This window comes from Gigantopelta aegis, chromosome 13, assembly GCF_016097555.1.
Source record: "Gigantopelta aegis isolate Gae_Host chromosome 13, Gae_host_genome, whole genome shotgun sequence".
Classification (NCBI taxonomy): domain Eukaryota; kingdom Metazoa; phylum Mollusca; class Gastropoda; order Neomphalida; family Peltospiridae; genus Gigantopelta; species Gigantopelta aegis.
Window position 1 is genome coordinate 29,887,116 of NC_054711.1, and position 21,467 is coordinate 29,908,582.

At 36.1% G+C, this 21,467-nt stretch overlaps 1 protein-coding gene across 1 annotated transcript in view; it reads left to right on the top strand.

Moving 5' to 3' along the window:
- The first annotated feature begins 20,419 nt into the window (after positions 1 to 20,419).
- LOC121387255 (lisH domain-containing protein C1711.05-like) overlaps positions 20,420 to 21,467 on the top strand; it is a 2,989-nt gene continuing 1,941 nt past the window's right edge. The window contains exon 1 of the mRNA XM_041518280.1: positions 20,420 to 21,302. Coding sequence (XP_041374214.1) covers positions 20,420 to 21,302 — 883 coding nt within the window. The remainder of the gene's footprint in view (positions 21,303 to 21,467) is intronic.

The window sequence follows — 21,467 nt, forward strand, 5'->3', positions numbered from 1 at the left end:
GTGAAAGTTTAATTATTATTATTTATTTTATTTTTTGGTAACAAGATGTCAATAATCTTACTGCATATTTACTATCCATGTCAGGAGTGGTTTTCAGAAAAGGAGACTTGAAATTTCAAAAGCGTCGATTTTACCGTACATAACTATCGATGGTAGGCTACATGGATATCATCCACCGAGGGTAGTTTTCCTTTAATATGTTATATTACATTAAACATATGTTGGCTAATGTATATTTCAGCTACTTAAACACCTTCTAATGTAGACATGACAATTCAATATGAATGTGATGGCTTAATCTATTATTTAACTCATCAGGGTAGATTTTCTTTCCATGTGTGAACGTTTGATTTTTTTTTTTTTTTTTTTTTTTTTTTTTTTTAGTAGCAAGATATCAATAATCTTACTGCATATTTACTATCCATGTCAGGAGTGGTTTTCAGAAAAGGAGACTCTTGAAATTTCAAAAGCCTGGATTTTACCATACCATGTAGACATGACAATTCAATATGAATATGATGGCTTAATCCATTATCTAACTGATCAGGGTAGATTATCTTTTCATATGTAAAAATAAAAAAAAAAAATGGTTATTTAAAAAAAAGGAAAAAGATATGAATAACCTTACTGCATATTTACTATCCATGTCAGTAGTAGTTTTCAGAAAAAGAGATCCTTAACATGGTATATTACATTACATATATGTTGGCTAATGTATATTTCAGCTAAGTAAACACCTTCTAATGTAGACATGCCAATTAAATATGTATATGATGGATTAATCCATTATCTAAATGATCAGAGTACATTTCTAAATTAAAAGAAATTATTATTATTATTATTATTATTATTATTATTATTTAAAAATATATGTGAATAACCTTATGGTATGTTTACTGTCAGTGCTAGGGATAGTTCTAGGAAAATGAGACACTTAAGGTTTCAATAGGGTGGATTTTACAGTACCCAACTACCGAGAGTACATTATCATCCACCGAGGGTACTTTTTCCAAAATATGTTATATTAATGTACATATTTGTTAACTAATGTATATTTCAGCTAAGTAAACACCTTCTTATATAGACACTATATGTGATAGGTTAATCCATTATCTAAATGATCAGTGTAGATGTCTAAATTGTATGTAATGTTTTTATTTTGTATGTGAATAACCTTACGGTATGTTTATTATTCATGCTAGTAGTGGAGCGACTTAGCTGATCAATTGTGCACTTTTCCGTGAAAGCATGAACATTGGCAAATGGTTAGAGTAACCCAATACAAGAATATTTAGTCCAGGGCCCACTGGAAATTGCACCCTGTATGGCTGCCATCTTGAAATCCAAGATGGCCACCATTGTGGACCTGTTTTGTTTAATATCTCCTTAACTAATACACATATCGAGAGAGTTGAAATGCCTATACCTACATTTTAGGGGACTAGGAATCCAGTGGTGACAGAAGTGTTTGCAAATTGTGGCTGCCATCTTGAAATCCAAGATGGTCGCCGTCCACATGTTACACTGTATTTTGCTCAATATCTCATTTAGTAGTAAAGATATCAATACAGATTTAACACCTAGACTGACATTTCAGGGGTCTAAGAATCCAATGGTGACATCGAATATATGGCTGTCATGTTGAAATCCAAGATGGCCACCATCCACAAGCTATTTTACTCAATATCTCATAAAATATAAAATATATCAATACAGTTTTAACACCTATAATAACATTAATCATTGGCTATTGTCACTATAGGTACTTGTGCGATCATACATCAAAATTACAAATCTGGCAATAATAGTGGTCATCCTGTTCTGTTATAAAGACAGGCTGCAGGTTCTGAAATCAAGTCTTAAACGAGTGACAAGCAGTGTGGACCATACCACTAACACTAACAAGTCAGCAGGTGTGCAGGCAGAATTAATGGAATTTTCGGTAAGGAGACTGGAATTTTAGGTGATGGTAAAGATCTTGTCACAAAGGTAGTGTTGGACAGCTCAGTATTTTATATTAGCGCAACTGACAGAAACAATGGCGGACACTATGATAACTGATTTCTTCAATGGGGATTTATGGGGAGAAGCTAACGAAACATGAACAAAAACCCAGAGGCATCAATGGCGTTTGACACTTTGACAGCAAATTAGAATTTACATTGTCAAACCATTAACAAACATAACTGAACACATTTTATTCTGACTGAGCACATTGAGTTTGCATCTTTTTATGTCAGGATACCAACTTTTAAGTACGTAAATACTGTCTGAGTTTCGAATAACAATTACATTGTATCTAATCACATTAAATATATATTATAATCAATTCCTTATTTTTATAAACCATAGTCAAAGATTTAAAACAACAGAACATGTCAATTAGATTTGGCTTTATGTCCAAAGATATCTATTTCAAAAAAAAATTATGGCCATTTTGAAAAATATGGCACCACTCCACCCATTGCCCACTAAATTATTATTATTATTATGTATGTATGTATATATATATATATATATATATATATATATATATATATATATATATATATATGTGTGTGTGCGCGCGTGTGTGTGTGTGTGTGTCTATGCATGTGTGTATGTATGTATCTCTCTCTCTCTCTCTCTCTCTGTGTGTGTGTGTGTGTGTGTGTGTGTGTGTGTGTGTGTGTGTTTCATTCTTCTCTACACTGTAAGGCTACAGTTTATGAGAATAAAGGTCATTGTCATTGTCTTTATGACAGTCTCGAAGAATTACCACTTGGGTGTGCACAGTTTGACACAAAATTGTTATCTATGGATTCTGACACTGTTGGGGGTTCACATCGATAATCCACTGGGTGCCATCCTTGGTGTTTACTAATCTGTCTGTGGAATGGTGAACATAAAAGATCCCTTGCTGCTAATCAAAAAGAGTAGTCCATGAAGTGGCGACAGCGGGTTTCTTCTCTCAGTATCTGTGTGGTCCTTAACCATATGTCTTACGCCATATAACCGTAAATAAAATGTGTTGAGTGTGTCGTTAAATAAAACTATTCCTTCGTTCATAATTCAGATTTCATAAATGGGTCACCTGAATACAAGATGGTTGCCAATATTGTGGTTCAAATGGAGAAAATTGCAATAAATTGCTTATTGTTTGATACAGAAAAGTAATTCTTGCATTTGACCCATGGTTTTAGGGATCAATGAACGCAGTGAAAGTAGTTCAGTTCTTCTATACATGTTAATTTTAATTTATTCAAGATGGCCACCAATATAAGTAATGAACTGAGGAAGGTGGAACTGTTAAAAGTAACAGTCACACAAAAGACTTGTTGGTTTAAAGAGGATGCCCTACATGTAACAATGAAACACTATATTAAAGTGACCCTTTATTGGGGTTTTTTTTCTCCCGGGTACTGTGTGTGTTGTGTAGTGAGCATGATAGAGTTTTGCCAGTTTGCCATTTTTTTTTTTAAATAATGGTATTTAACACTGGGAATAAAAAGCAAGTACTAGGCCACCTAAAATAATATTACATTGCAAATTAACAAAATTACATCATGCATACTACACCAAGCACAACACTACCAAAGATCTTACATTCTATTGGCCAAGAAAATGCCACGGTAAAATAATGTTATGATGTTAGTGTCTATATAAGAAGGTGTTTACTTAGATAAAATATACAATAGCTAATAAAGAAAGGAAATGTTTTATTTAACGATGCACTCAACACATTTTATTTATGGTTATATGGCATCAGACATATGGTTAAGGAGATCTTACATTCTATTGGCTAAGAAAATGTCACGGTAAAATAATGTTATGATGTTAGTGTCTATATAAGAAGGTGTTTACTTAAATAAAATATACAATAGCTAATAAAGAAAGGAAATCTTAATTTAGTATATTTTTTAAAACTGTATGACTGGTCATATCTTATCAAAACAGAAACACACAATTATTCTAATAGGCCTTTAAAGGCATACTGTCACGGATTTAAGGACCTTATTTCTCGAAAAATGGATAATAAATAAAAATTACATTAATTGCTGGAAACCAAATCTAGCTATCGCATCACCTTAACTGAACCACGATGGAGTGAAATCCATATCATCCCTCCCGGTAATTTTATTTTTTGAATTATGGACCATTGCAATAATTCAATTATTTTTGCAAAATGTCATTAATAAATGGAGTATGGTGGTTATGAAGATGATTGAATAAAATACATTTAGGTACAAATCAAATTATTTTTGTTCAGATAATACTTTGTTAGACCATTAAATAGGTAAGTGGTCTGTGACAGTATGCCTTTAATAGTTGTAGGCTAAAGAAGAAAGAACAGAAAAAAAAGAAAAAAAAACATTTAAGGAAATATTAATTACGTAATTATTCTAACAAATAGTGTAGTGGTAGTCTCAAGAATAATAGTATTTCCAGGATACAGTCTTGAATGTCATTGGTGTTACACTTTGTCATTGGTGTTAACGCAAGAATATTTTAGCTGTCATTTCTCAAGAAGCTTTTTTTTTTTTTTTTAAGTCACATACAGAATATCCGTGTGGAAATTACACCCTTGGATAGTTTTAATTCTAAAGTTATTCCATATATATTATTAGGGACACCCAAATAACACACCCATGTGCTCTTGATCACTATAAACCAATTGAATCACACTGTTGAACTACCCCATTTGTCCGGTAACATCAATTACATAATGAACTTGTTCATAGAGTAACATTGTGTCTGCACGTGCAGACCGATTACAGTTCTGCGTGGCCAGATATAATTTTATGTTTCTTTGTTCATCTAGTTTCAAAAAGTTAACAATAAATATTTATATCTTTTAATTGTTTTATCTTGAATTTGTATTTTGAAAAGTGACGCTTTCTGTAGAATGACCCATACACACACACACACACACACACACACACACACACACACACACACACACACACACACACACAGACAGAGAGAGAGAGAGAGAGAGAGAGAGAGAGAGAGAGAGAGAGAGAGAGAGAGAGAGAGAGAGAGAGAGTACACTGACCCCTACTTGATACCAGTCGGCCTTACTGATAATGTTCATGTGCCTATAGAAACAAATAATCTATCGTAAACACATGATCAGCACAATATTTACACAATATAAAATAAAGCTCATTATACACATATAATGAATGTTGAAAATACAAAGACGCTACCCACTGGACTCACCAGAGTATAAATTCAAACATTAATCAAGACATACATGCATGCTACTTTATAAATTTAAAATAATATATTAGTACTAGATTAATAACACACACGGTAGATATGTATATTATTTACTTGGAAACATTAAATTAATAAATACACAGCTTTATGGTAAGTAGAATATTACCCAAATAAATATTATTAACACATACTATGTATTTGGAGGGGGAGAGGGAAAAAGTCATATTATTTTTAGCCGGGATTTTAGCCGTATCCACGCCCGCCTACGCACACGTGGACACGCACCTTTAGGGTGCATTTTGGTTGTGTACGTTCCGGTTTGGGTACGTTTTGACTTGTATCCATCACATGTAACATCCGCGTAGATCGTCATGCAAAAATTGTGCACATGGTTCTTTTAATTTCTTGTCATTTCTTATAATCAATGTCAGTCGCTTAATTTAGCAAAATATATTTTTTAATCCTTGAATACGTTTATAGTATTGTGTGAGTAAGCTTCATAATCACTGAGATGTATGGCCCTGGGTGGTGTAGGAAAGCAATGTGACCACCAAATGACGTCACATCGCTAAATGACGTCATTTCGAAAAGCGTCGTCAGCTTCCTTGACAATAGGTCTGTGCTTTTCCATGTCTTGTTTAGTTAGTTAAGAGTAATTCTGTCCGATTTTTGGCAGTGATGAGCAGTGTAATATATAGAATACTGTAACCGTTCCCGAGAGTGACACGATCGTAAATGGCCTCACGGGAATTCGTTTAGTATTCTCTATATAAGGCTAGATTATAGTAACATGCTAATCCGATGTTGCACATGTGTGTCCTCGTGAGCTAAAACCTTGAACTTGTTTACAAGTTCAGTCAGCTGTGGGTTTGAATCCCTATCTTGAAGTCACAAAAAGTTCAAATTATCTTTACAAACACAAAACATAAAATAGTCTACTCCTAGAATAATAGTATGACGTCACAGGTATGGCTTTAAATATCAATAACAGGGAAAGTCCAATGTCCCTTGTGAGGGGTGCTGCTGTATGTTAAGTATTTTTAAAGTAAAAAGAGAACGATCTTTGTGTTACAAAACGTTACATAGGGTTGATATGGAATAATAATGCCCTGTTCAGTGGCGTAGGAAGGTGCCAAAAAGTGTGTGTGTGGGGGGGGGGGGGGGGGGGACACAGTTTTATATTTACACACTTTTACACTATAATAAAGCAAAATATCTATCAAGCAACATTTTTTTTCTTGTTGTTTATAACTACAAATATGACCACACCGTCCCAAATCCTATCCCTGGCTACGCCAGCGGCTGTGTTACAACCAATTAAAGTGAGTTTTCTTGCATATTGCGTTCAACTTCCCATTAAATCATATTTTATAATTGGTAAAATTCACAAATTATCACACAAAATGTAGCACAGTAGAACAGTAGCAAAACAACGCTATATTGCCTCGAAAACGTGTCTCTAGGTATCTATATTTCAACATTTTATGGGGAACATGCCCCTAAACCCCACCCCCTCGAAACTAGATCCGTTTGCCTTCGGCAAACTCAGTTACCCTTTTTATAATTTTTTAACCCCACCCTTTTAAAATCCCGGATCAGCCCCTGATGTCTGCATGCTACTTTATAAATTTAAAATAAATATATTACTAGATTAATAACATATACGGTAGATATCTATATTATTTACTTGATAACATTAAATTAAAGGAAAAATAATTAAGTCGCCCTCCTCGTACATTTTTCACTACGAAAATCAGGTGGAACAATCCAGTTGACAGTTGGTTTACTGGCTATAAAAACAACTGCTGTAAGTATATTATATTAAAGGGACATTCCTGAGTTTGCTGCAATTTTTAAAGGGACATTCCTGAGTTTGCTGCATTGTAAGATGTTTCCGACTAATAAAATATGTCTACGATTAAACTTACATATTAAATACATTTTCTTGTTTAGAATATCAGCGTCTGTATATTCAATGTGTTTCTGGTCGTCTTAATATTTTAAGAAGCCCAAACTGGATTTTATCTTCAATATACAGCCACTAATATTCTAAACAAGAAAATATATTTAATATGCAAGTTTAATCGTAGAAATATTTTATTAGTCGATAACATCTTAAAACATTGCAGAAAACTTGGGAATGTCCCTTTAAGATGTTATCGACTAGCACAGACTTTTTAACAACTGTAATTACATATCAAATATATTTTTCTGCATAAAATATTAGTGGCTGTATATTAAACGTGTTTCTGATCGTTCTAATATTTGTACTAGGTTGAATTTCATTTTATTTCCTAAAATATTTTTTTTCGTACGTACAAAATTTATTTGAAGACAAAATCCAGTTTGGGCTTATTACAAATATTAAGACGACCAGAAACACATTGAAAATACAGACACTGATATTCTAAACAAGAAAATATATTTAATATGTAAGTTTAATCGTAAAAATATTCTATTAGTCGGAAATATCTTACAATGCAGCAAACTCAGGAGTGTCCCTTTAATATGGAATGGTAACAAGTTTTTTTTGTGGGGTTTTTGGCACGATTCAAGTATAATTAATTAAGATTTTATGCACTTAAATCGGTGACGGATTTTGCGATAGTTATATTTATCTTTTATTTTTTTCATTTTTGACGTTGGAGAATCTGAAGAATCTGTTTGGGAACGTTTTTGGCCTTCGGACACATAAAAAATAAAATAAATTCAGGGGCGGCGCATTTTTTCAGGTAGGGGCGGGGACGATCACCAACTCTATTTTTTTATTTGTCCTTATTACTAGATTAATAACATATACGGCAGATATGTATATTATTTACTTGATAACATTAAATTAATAATTACCGGCACACATGTTTAAGGTAAGTAGAATATTACCCAAATAAATATACTAATAAGATATAAAACAAGAGATTAAACATAGAACCTGAGATTTGCCAAGTTGTAGCTACGTTTTGCCACAGGCCGTAGAACGATATCTGGAGAGACGAGGAGCGGGCAGGAGGGAGGCACAAACTATTTTTGAGGGGATTGTAGCCGTTTTCACGTCCGCATACGCACAAGTGGACACGCATCCTTTGGGTACGTTTTGACTTGTATCCATCACACAGTATAAATCCGCGTAGATCGTCATGCCAAAAAATGTGCACACGGTTCTTTTGATTTTTTGTTATTAATTCTCAATTATAATTAATGTCAGCCGCTTAATTTAGCATATATATATATATATATATATATATATATATATATATATATATATATATATATATATATATATATATATATATATATATATATTTAATCCTTTTGTTTAGCCTTGAATACGTTTACAGTATTGTTTGAGTAAATTTCATAATCGCGGAGATGTATGGGTGGCGTAGGAAAGCAAAGTGACCACCAAATGACGTCATGTTGCAATATGACGTCATTTCGGAAAGCGCCGTTAGCTTCTTCGATAATAGGTCTGTGCTTTTCCATGTCTTGTTTAGTTAGTTTGAAGTAATTTTGTTAGATTTTTGGCAGTGATGTGCGTTGTAATATATAGAATACTATAATCGTTCCCGAGAATTACCATTTATATTACAACTCGTGTGTTTTCGATCATAGACCACAGGCTTTCGCGTGTGACGTACGATCGTAAATGGCCTCACGGGAATTCGTTTAGTATTCTCTATATAAGTTAGATTACAGTAACATGCTAATTCAATGTTGCACGTGTGTCCTCCTGAGCTAAAACCAGTCAGCTGTGGGTTTGAATCCCTATCTTGAAGTCACAAAAAGTTCAAATTGTCTTCACAAACACAAAACATAAAATAGTCTACTCCTAGAATAATAGTATGACATCACAGGTATGGCTTTAAATATCAATAACAGGGAAAGTCCAATGTCCCTTGTGAGGGGTGTTGCTGTATGTTAAGTATTTTTAAAATAAAAGGAAAGTGATCTCTGTGTTACAAAACGTTACATGGGGTTGATATGGAATATAATAATGTTCAGTGGCGTAGGAAGGTATCAAAACGTGGTGGGGGGGGGGGGGGGGGACACCATTTTATATTTACACACTTTTACATTATTATAAAGCAAAATATCTGAAGGGGGGGGGGGGGGGGGCACATGCCCCCCTTGCCTCCCCGCTTCCTACGCCAGTGCTGTTTATGTTATTTATAATAGTTATGTTATTTATTTTATTTGATGGCTATTTTTAGAAGAGGAAATTTTGGATTAGTGAAATCTATTGCCAAATATCAAACAATCTGGTGTCAACAAACATAGATTTAAAAAAAAACCCCACCATACAACATCAGTAACAACAACCAAAACAAAAACAACAATTAATAACAATAACAAAATTTGTATTATATTTATAGGAATAAAATGACTAGGCCTATATAATAATAAAGTACTAGTATATTATAACAATAAAATTATGAAAGTAATTAAATTACTGCCCCATTGATAACCGGAACAAGAACTTTACGTTTAAAAATACAGCCGTCAATAAATGTTAATACATGGTTATTATACCAAACAATCTGGTGTCAGCAAACATAGATTAAATAATAAAAAAAACCCATACAACATCAATAACAACAACAATTAATAACAATAACAAAATTTGTATTTTATTTATAGGAATAAAATGACTAGGCGTATATCATAATAAAATACTAGTATATTATACAAATAAATGGTCAAAGTAATTAAATTACCTTCCGATTGATAACGGGAACAAGAACTTTACGTTTAGAAATACAGCCATCAATAAATGTTAATACATGGTTAAGAAAAACCGGCCTCTGTGGCGTCATGGTTAAGGAATCGGACATAAGGCTGGTAGGTATAGAGTTCGCAGCCCGGCACCAGCTCCCACCCAGAACGAGTTTTAACAACTCAATGGTTAGGTGTAAGACCACTCCACCCTCTTCTCGGTGGCCTCATGGTTAAGCAATCAGTACAGTAAAAAAGTCGGAAAAGGAGTTTAACTTATCAAATAGCTCTTGCCTTTCAACATAACAGTCTAAAATAAAATGTTTTTCCTTTTTCACAGCTTGGGTAATTACAGTGAGTGAAACTATGGTTTTCACACATCACGAGTTGACATAAAAATCGTATTCGAATTTTAAAAAACACCATGCAATGGTCGATTTATTATAGACATTTTTCCTAATTTTTGATACTATCTTTCGCTTTTTGCCATACATGTTTTACAATGTAATGTACATATATGTAATTGTTATTGTTTTTGTACCTGCTCCCTGTGAGTGTTTTGTACAATAAATTGAATTGAATTGATAAAATATCTTTCGCTTATCCTATCGAAAACACGTATCGCCATGACATATTTTTTCCGACCGAACGTTTTCAGAAAAGTTACTTGACCATAGACTTTTTAAAAGAAATTTGAATAAAAATTATCATTCTTAATTTAACATTTATTTAATAATACTGCTATGCAAACGTACCTTACAAAGCGATCCTCCCCCAAAAAAAACCCCCACAAAAACAAAACCAATCAAACGCCATGTTTAATTTTAACGTGCAGTGACTTACACTCAATGACAGGACATTGTGTCATCATTATTAGCTTCGTATTCAATTAGTTTTATATATTTTATCGTAATTGAACTTCATATCCCTTTTTTATAGGTACAATTGTTTAAATTACATTTTTTTTTTTTTTTTCAAATACCATCAAATGCACTGGTAATCGTCAAACTCTGGCCTCAATAATCAAAACAGAATAATGTACAAGGGAGATAATTTAACCATGAACCTGTTCAAAAAAGTAAATACGATTTTTACATTTTCACTGTAACTAAAATACAGTGAAAATATGACTTTCACCGAATATTACTTTTATGGTGTCTGTAGATCTATATATTTCATTGCTATGTATATAATAAAGCAATTTACTGAAAAAAAAGGTATTCTTTGTGAAAATTCAGGATGTGAGAAGCCAGGACGTGACTTGTCTAGTCCGTTTATACAACTAAAAATGAATCAAATACTATCAATGAAATATTGCTAGTTTATAAAACCAAGGATATTTATTTCATTTACATTGGCGGATCCAGAAAGGATCGATTTAAGGGGGATCCCAATGATATGTGTCCGAAGGCCAAAAACGTTCCCAAACAGATTCTTCAGATTCTCCAACATCAAAATTAAAAAAATAAAATATAAATATAACTATCGCAAAATTTACGGGGGGGGGGGATGTTTTTTTATTATCAACAATAAGTGCATAAAATCTTAATTAATTATCCTCGTGCAAGAAAAAAGTAAAAACCTTGTTCTCATACCATATTAATATAATATACTTATAGTAGTTGTTTTAATAGCCAGTAACCAACTGTCAACTGGATTGTTCCACCTGATTTTGGTAATGGAAAATGCACGAGGAGGGCGACTTAATTATTTTTCCTGAATCTACACTTCTGAGTGCATTCTCCAACTTAATCAATTATTCATTTAAAAAAAATGTGACTGCTAAGTTAACTTTTACTTTATCTTTCATAATGAATAATATTTACAAAACTAATAGTAATAACCCAAAACGATAGGGTTCATGCAGACCTAACCTGAACGATTCGGTCAGTAAGTCCTTAAAAATGATGCACGAGCTAAATGTGTAATCTCTGATTTCCGATTTTTCCGCTGTGTTCCGCCAGAATACATTACTATGACAAGCATCAGGTTTAAAGGCTTAAAGTTCATGTTTATTCAATGATGTAGATGTTTGGTCTCGTCTAGGCCTACTTGTCTTCAAGATAAACGTAAGATTTTAAAATATTGTCCCTTGGTTTAGAATTGATAGCTGACTGATCTGATGTATATACATGTATGTGTGTGTGTGTGTGTGTGTGTGTGTGTGTGTATGTATGCATGTATGTATGTAATTTGTTTTTTCAAATTTATTTTCAGATGATCAAGTCTATGGTGAATATTCACAGTGGAAATTATTTATTTCATCTGTTTTCATTTTGAAAGTAATAGAATAAAAAGCGTACATAATAAATAAGACATTAACTTATTTATTTGTACATAACTTTATTACCGGACATGTCCGGGACTGTTGATTCCCAAAGGAATCAGTTGATGTCCGAGATCTGTGGGTCATCCTGTGACAAGGACTCTGATAACACTGGAACAAGTAACAGGGTGCACTCAAAGTCTCGTTCTTCTATTGAAAAACGCACACATGATGCGTCTGTTTCAAATTGTGAGTCTGGTAAAATGTTAGACAAATCAGAACTTTCTCAGCTTGAACATTTTAGCTGCAATGAACTACAGACATTCGTTAAATCATTGCCGCTTGTCAATGCTGATGTTAAAAAAAGTCTGACGTTGTCCAACAGTCGGTGTAGTGTTGGTGCTGGTAGTGAAAAGATTGATGGTGGTGACAGACACGAAGAGAAGTCAAGCAGACCTGGCGATGGTCATGATTCCAGCACTGCACTGCTACAACAGAGGGAGGAACGCATCGATCTGTATGGTGATCCTCTTCATCTTGGTGATGGAGACAATGGCATAGAGGACCACTTTGGTGGTAGTTTAAAAGACGATGCTATAGACCCTCTAGTAAATGATCACTTTGCTGAGCCTGGCCACAAAGTGGAACAATTGTTGGGTTCAAGAAATGCATCCAGATTCACGGGCAAAGATACTAGTGTTGATATTCATTCTGACATTTTGAATGATGCCTGCCGTGAAAGCGGGATCGTGTCAGGATCCATTAACACAGCAGTGCCTCCCAACCCCGTATCATCACCAGGTCATCACTCGGCAGACAATAGCTACCTGTCCTCAACCCGGCCTCTTGTTAAAAGCCCATTGCCATCACTTGACTTGTACACCGAGATTGTATGTGATGATGTGGTGCAGCGGGACCTATCCAACCAGGAGGTATATTTTAAACAGCTTTGTACAATTATTAATTTTAAACAGCTTTGTACAATTATTAATTTTAAACAGCTTTGTACAATTATTGTGTTTTAGATCTATAAGATAATAGATATACATAAATTGTTTATTAATGTGCATACAGGGAACATTTTGTTCATTATCACAATGTTCGAACTTAGTAACGGCACTGACAGCAATTGCCGTCGTTTGAGATATAAAGTGCTGTAGTTCAGGGACGTCAACGATAGCACCTTTGTGCCGCTGGATGAAAAATACAAAATGTATGTATACACTTGGGGTACATTATCTGCCAGTATTTGATAATCTAATATGTAAAAAGATGATCTGGGGTTTCTTTTTAATAACGTACAGTCAAATTATATTTAGGTTTTTTTTATTTGTTTGTTTGTTTTTACCAACTCCATGCATAATTTTGCAGATGCGACGGCGTTTCTCTGAAGCACAAGACTACACCTGTTTCCTGCATGAGAAACTGGACACTGTGGAGTCGAGCAGTGAGAAACTCGTCCAGGAGAATACTGTTCTGAAGAAGAACATGTCGGCCCTATTACTGACCTCTCAGACAGAACTCCAGCGTAAATCATCGCAGATTATGTCACTGAGGTAATTTTAACCTTCTTTTACACAGAATTCTAGCGTAAGTCATCGCAGATTGTGTCACTGAGGTAATTTTAACCTTCTTTTAGACAGAACTCTAGCGTAAATCATCATAGATTGTATCACTGAGGTAATTTAAACCTGTTGATATAGACAGAACTCCAGCGTAAATCATCGCAGATTGTGTCACTAAGGTAATTTTAACCTTCTTTTACACAGAACTCCAGCGTAAATCATCACAGATTGTATCACTGAGGTAATTTAAATCTGGTAATAAAGGTAGAAAAGCAAAGGAATATTTGTTTTACAGACCTCGCTGGTTAAGGGGAGCTACATGTATCACTAGTGATGTTTCAATAATCGCAAATAATCGAAAGTTGATTGGTTTGGCTACCGATGTGATAATCGATTATAAAAATCCATAATCGATTGTGTGGGAAAATGTTTACTGTAATTGTTCCTTCAGTAGAGATAATAGAATAAATATAAATGTGTTGGGTTTGGTGTTTGCTTTCGTATGGACACACAAAAAAGGATATTAAATGGTTAGTAAAGGTAGAATTGGCGATTTGAACAGAACGATGGTTCATGTGAAGTATGGTTGCTATTTTTCACGACTAGCTTGTGTGGTAGTAGCAGGTTGCCTCTCGGTCGACCACATGTCAAATAACCAATAGCCATACATATTCACAATGTAGTTTGATGATCATAGAGCTTGGTGCATGTATAGACATTTCCTTTCAGTTTCCACGGTAATGCTTATGCATAGCTTCTGTACTCTGACTTCAATGGATTTAGATTGAGTTTGGAGTTTTCCTTCTCCTAGGAGAGTTTCCTTACTAGGATTCTGAGCCTCTCCAGCCCAGTTTTGATTTTGGAGTTTGCTTCTAGACAGTTGTCTTTCTTGACTCACGTCCTTTGTCTGTCCGGTCCATATTAATCTAGTTTCTACCCTTTGACCAGTCCAGCTTGGGTGACCCTACCAAGAGCTGATGCTCCAGCTGGCATAGCTCTCCGAGTCATGGAGACATGCAAGCTACCTCACCACGTCAAGGAATGGACCATGAGAAGACAATATAGTTTCAAAACAAAATTTAACTTAACTTAATATACACTTTTAAAATAAGCTAGCAAACGGTGAATTGCATTAACTAATATTGTAACTTTCACACCTGCTACATTTTTGTCTGGGTAGCAAGTTTCAAAATATATACTCACTGTGTGAGACCGACACTTGATATTGGTACTGTCGAAACGACAAATCTTGAAGTAGAGAAAATAATTATTAAAGTTTGTCTTTTATCAGTGACTTTCTGTTTGAGGTCAGTTACCATTGTTCATGTTCGGTGAGGTTCATATAACTGTAACATTGTATAACACAGTTTACATAATGCATTCGTTTCATTAAACATTTAAATAACGACTGTACGACGAATTGTAGAAGTATATACGGTGAATTGCTATAGTTTTAAAATCTCGACTGACATGTAAACTGTTTACTCAAAATCAACAGTTTGTCCTATTTGCTAAAAGTCTTGATTATAGGTCTGTAAGTATTGCTTAATTAGCAGTTATAAATTTCTTTAAGTTAATGGTAAAACAAGTTTATTACTGTAGTTCAGTCATGGTAGCAAGATATGTAGCTATATATATACTGAACCACAAAAGAAACGCGAGATTTTTAAATGTCATTTCTATATGGTAAATTATAAAAATTTATTTCGGGGATGTAACTGTCAATATTACAAGACATGCTGGTTTATGACTGAGACCCAAATTGCAGGTACCCTTTCAACTTTCCATGAAACGACACGCCAAAACGCACCTGTCTCGAAGGCCGTGGGTGGCAGTCGCAAACAATTGTCATGAAAACCGAAATGCACGTGCATCTCGTGGAGGTTATGGGTATAAAAACCAACTTGAACCGCGTTCCTGGCATTCGTAATTTGCACGCATCAGGTATGACCCGATTGTCAGCAGCGCAGAGAGAACAAGCTATCGGCCGATTGCAAGCCGGGCAGCGTGCCCTGGTTGTTGCTAACGCTTACAATGTCCATGTCAGCACCATCCATCGTCTACAGCAGCGGTACATCAACACCAACAGCACTGCAAACAGTCACCGCAGCGGGCGCCCCTGGGTGACCACGCCCAGGCAGGACCGCTACATCAACCGGCAACACCTCCATTATCGCTTCAGAACGGCCAGCATGACAGCTCGCGCGACCATTGGCACTGGACAGCGACCCATCAGTGACGATTCGGTACGACGTCGACTGGCCGCCAACAACCTGTTTTGCCGACGTCCCGCTCGAGGACCTGTCCTCACCGCCCGCCACCGTCAGACATGACTACAGTGGGCTACACAGCACCAACATTGGCGGCATCAACAATGGAGGTTGATAGTCTTCTCTGACGAGAGCCGGTACTGCGTTTCCAACTCGGATGGCAGAGTGAGGGTGTGGCGTAGGAGGGGTGAACGCTACAGAGACGCATGTGTCCTGGAGAGAGACCCGTGGGGTGGCCAAAGCATCATGGTTTGGGGTGCTATAGGCCTGAATCAGAGAATTGGGCCCCATTTGTTCCAAAATGTTGGTGCAGGCAGAGGGAATGACATCACAGCGCAGCGCTACGTTGACCAGATTCTAACACCTCACATAGTGCCCTTCTTCACGCGTCACCATAACCACGTGTTCCAGCAGGATAATGCTCGCCCCCACATGGCCAGGATCACCATGGACTTCCTGCGTCAGCACAACATCAGAACCATGCCGTGGCCGGCTCTCAACCCTGATTTGAACCCGATTGAACACCTGTGGGATGAAATCCAGAGACGGCTTAACCAGGTGGTCCCACGGCCGACAACGCGTGTGCAACTGGAGGCAGCTTTCCTGAGGGTGTGGGCACAGGTGCCAATGGCTTTTGTGAACCGCCTCGTGCACTCCATGTACCGACGGTGTATGGCCGTTTTGAACACCCAGGGAGGACATACACGGTATTTAACATGTCACGCCCTACAATCTCGATGTGCTGGATCCCCCCACTACCTGAACACAGGCAAACGACCCAGAGACTGTGGTCAAAGTGCATCCAATAAATTGACTTTATCAGATTTTTCTAAATTTATCTTTGATATTAATAAATTGAAACATATTTTCTCAGCCACACATGTGTCACGTTTCTTTTGCGGTTCAGTATATATATATATCGCTACAACAGTACCAATATCTGGTGTCTTTCCCACAGTGATACCGAGAGAGTAAGTAAGGGACCACCTGGTCGTCCTTATGGTTTGATGTGGGAAATTGCTTTTGGCTGCGTGTGTTCGCGCAAGATGATTCCTCATGGGTGAAACTCTTCTTGCCTTATCATAATGGGATTTAATTGGAGGTTTTAGTTGCAGCCACTCTGCTGTTGCAGTCCTCGAAATAAGCTGGGTATTATTTATTATGTGTCACCAGACACCTGAGAAAATCGTGAAAACCACGCATTGCAAACAAAAACGTGATCACAAACAAAGCATTGGTTAAGGGAAAATAGCAACACATAGACGTAACCAATACAAGACTTGATCTTTCGTTTGTGAATTATTTTGGGGGCTGTGTTAATGTGATCTTTTATTCCTATCCAAAATTAGTATGTATGTGATAGCAGGTAAGACATAATGCACTACGATAAACTTGTTTCTTTTGTTTGTACTTAATATGGTATTGCTTGTATTTCAGAACGCTGAATAATCCTGCCGTTGTGAATGCTTTGGCCAAACTACGAAAGAATAGAAACAAGGAGCATCCTCTTTCTGGGAGTTCTGAATACTTATCTTCACTGATATCAGATGCAAGCTATGCATATTCTCAGTTATATGAGGAATCTTCAACGTCACAGGTATTGTCTAATACAGACACTAATGGTAAAAGCAAAAGGATGGCCAACAGTGGTTTTGAGTATGGTAACAGAAAAGCGTCCAGAGATGCAGATAAAAGTTAAATACAGAAAAAGAGAAAATATAAAGAAGACAGTCATGATGATTCCAAAAAGCAAAAAGTGTCACCTTCTGTAAGTGTTAGGGGCAGAACAGCAAAAAGGATTGTTGATAAATATCCTGGAAGTTCTGGCCCTGCCAGTATACAAAGGGAAAAGCACCACACAAGAAATGGTGACCCCGGAGACAAGACACTTGACAGCTGTTTTAGAGGTGATAAACATTCATTAGATAATGGGACCAAGGAGGAGAAAAAGGTACACGAAAATGATAAGAGAAGAAAAGGTGAACAAGAAACGAGTGTAAAAGATGAAAAGGAAAAGAGTGTAAGAAAAGGTGAAAAGAGTGTAAGAAAAGACCACATATATGAAAGGGATAAAAAGACCGTAAGTACCTCCAAAACTGACCACAGTACAATCGGAGCAACTGAGAAATATGACCAGAAAGAAAGAAATGATAAGAGAAGAAAAGGTGAAAAGGAAAAGACTGTAAGAAAAGACCACATATATGAAAGGGATAAAAAGACCGTAAGTACTTCCAAAACTGACCACAGTACAATCGGAGCAACGGAGAAATATGACCGGAGAGAAAGAAATGATAAGAAAAGAGAAGGTGAACAGGAAAAGAGTGTAACTAAAGACCACATATATGAAAGGGATAAAAACACCAGAGATACGTCCAAAAGTGACCACAGTGCAATTGGAGCAACTGAGAAATACGACCAGAGAGAAAGAAACTCTCATTCTGACAAAACTCGACCTAAACGTTTGGACCCAAGAAGTCATCAAAGTTCCCCGTCTTCCAAAGGTGTTTGCACAGAAAACACTGACCTGGGGAATGGTGCAAGTCATTTAACACCGATTTCAGAAAAACGGACTATTCTGGAAGATGACGTTGAACACAAAGACAGTATCAGTCATTCCGATAAGAAAAAGTATACAGAACCTGGTCAACATGGTATTAAAACAAGGGATAGTCCAATTCACTTGACACAAGGGTTACCGAACCTGGTTAGTATGGAATGTATTGATCACAATATTATACCCGTTTCATCACCAGTTTTACAACAAGTAGTTGATATGGAGAGTGGTGTTGCTAATGTTGAACAGAACAATTGTCCAGGTAGTTCACAAGTTTCACCAAAGACAATTTTTAAGGAAGCTGATGATCTGGGGAGTACTAGTCATGCACCATTGATTTCACAAAAAACAGTCATTCTGGGACACAATCCTTCACCAAATAATATCTGTAGTGATGGTGATAATAAGAGTAATTCAGCACGGGTGTTGGCAAAATCAATTGGTCTTGAACATGTTCAACATGTCAAACAGGTGGATGATGTGCATCATCGATCAATAATTTTAGAAAAAACATTAAATGTGAAAGGTGATGTAAAGGCTGTTAAACAGAGAGATAGAGCCAGCAATATACCACTGGCTTCACTCAAACCAAAGTGGGTACCAGATGGTGATACAACTACAAAACAAAGCGACAGTGCAGTTCATTTAGCAAAAGAGGTTATTCTGGAAGGTGGGGACCATATTGATGATGAGGTGAATCATTTGCTGCTTTCACCAAAGAAAATCCGTATACAATATACTACTGTTTACAGTCCTTCAAGTAACAGTGAGAATAAGGCTTTAAAGGGATTGTCATCTGCAGCTGAAACTGATGAGACAAACGACCATGGTAAAGGTGCCAAATGTCTTGAAACTGATGAGACAAACGACCATGGTAATGGTGCTAAATGTCTTGAAACTGATGAGATAAATGACCATGGTAAAGGTGCCAAATGTCTTGAAACTGATGAGATAAATGACCACGATAAAGGTGCTAGGTGTCTTGAAACTGATGAGACAAACGACCATGGTAATGGTGCTAAATGTCTTGAAACTGACGAGACAAACGACCAGGGTAAAGGTTCTAGATGTATTAAAACTGATGAGATAAATGACCATGGTAAAGGTGCTAAATGTCTTGAAACTGATGAGATAAACAACCATGGTAATGGTGCTAAATGTCTTGATATTGGCAATCCTAAAAGCAACAAGAATGAGTCAGCTGTGGCAAATATGGAGAGTAATATATTGAAGTTGGACTTGGAGAATATAAAACAGAAACATACTGTACCATCTGCTGTTCTCAGTTCTGGAAATGATGCTGAATCACAAGGTGATGCTGAATCAGAAGGTGGTAATGCATTAGATAAGGAACAACCTTATATTCATCATAGAATTGAAAATATTCCACTGGAGATAAAGTCATGGAAATCTAGACTGGAGAAATTTAAGAAGTCCAACTACAGCTTATGTGAAACATGGGAATATCCATTTATCTCAAATGAAATTGCAATATTGTCTGAAAAATTTCAAGTCGGACCATAGTCAGCAAACTGCAAATCAGTCAGATGATGTGTGCGATCCTAACCAGATGACTATTCCTAATGTATCTGCCGTCAGTGACACTAAGACTAAACACATTGAATGGTATCTGCCAGACTGTGAGGGGTCCTGTAGTAGGACACATTTTTATATAAAAAGTTTAAAGTCTAACGACACAGTTAATATCCAGACTTCTGTGAACAGTTTAGAAACAGGAAATACTGAAGATTTAAATACCCATTCTCATAGCAAGATGTGCATTCCAGGGAAGCAGTCAGTATGTGAAACAAGACTTTCTGATTCAAGCCCTTTACCAGTTATTAAAACCAATATGCTCAATACCGCAGATGTTCAAATGCACTGTGAGAAAAACACAATCAATTTAGAAGAGAATAAAGATAGCTACAATGTAGTCCAGGATTATGTGGATCACGATTGTAAAGAAAACAGAGAGGTTCCACAACAGACGTCGGGCTCTCAAAATCTGATGTCTCAAAAGACCAATAGTGAAACGAAGGACATGATGACCACAAACAGTGGTGAATCTTCCGATGATTCTGACTCATCAGATTCGTCTGATGAAGAAAGTTCAAGTTCTGATGAAAAAAGTTCAAGTTCAAGTTCTGATGAAGAAAGTTCAACTTCAAGTTCTGATGAAGAAAGTTCAACTTCAAGTTCTGATGAAGAAAGTTCAAGTTCTGATGATACATCATCAGATAGTGACAGTGACGAGGATGAACGTAATTCAGTTTACCCTGCATCAAGTGGAATTCATAACAATTCTCAGCAGACTGTGAATGGTTCTGATAATCCACATGTTTTTAAATTATTTGACAGACTGACGCCCTTAAATGAGTTGTTCAGTAGAATGCTGAGTAGTCAGAATAGAAGAACGGACACATCAAAGACGGATGTTTCTAAAGTTTCAAAAACTTCAGTGAGTAGCAAACAGACAGGTAAAGGAAAAGATTCCAAAGCAAACGATGCTACAGCAAAAATAGTCTCAGATAAACGTCATACTATCAGTGACAAAGACAAACCAGTTTCTAAAGTTTCAAAAACTTCAGCCAGTCACACACAGACAGGTAAAGCAAAAGATTCCAAGGCAAAGGATACTACAGCAAAAATAGTATCAGATAAAAGTGATACTATCAGTGACAAAGACAATCCAGTTTCTAAAGTTTCAAAAACTTCAGCCAGTCACACACAGAGAGGTAAAGCAAAATATTCCAAAGCAAAGGATACCAGAGCAAAATTAGTCTCAGATAAAAGTGATACTATCAGTGACAAAAACAAACCAGTTTCTAAAGTTTCAAAAACTTCAGCCAGTCACACACAGAGAGGTAAAGCAAAATATTCCAAAGCAAAGGATACCACAG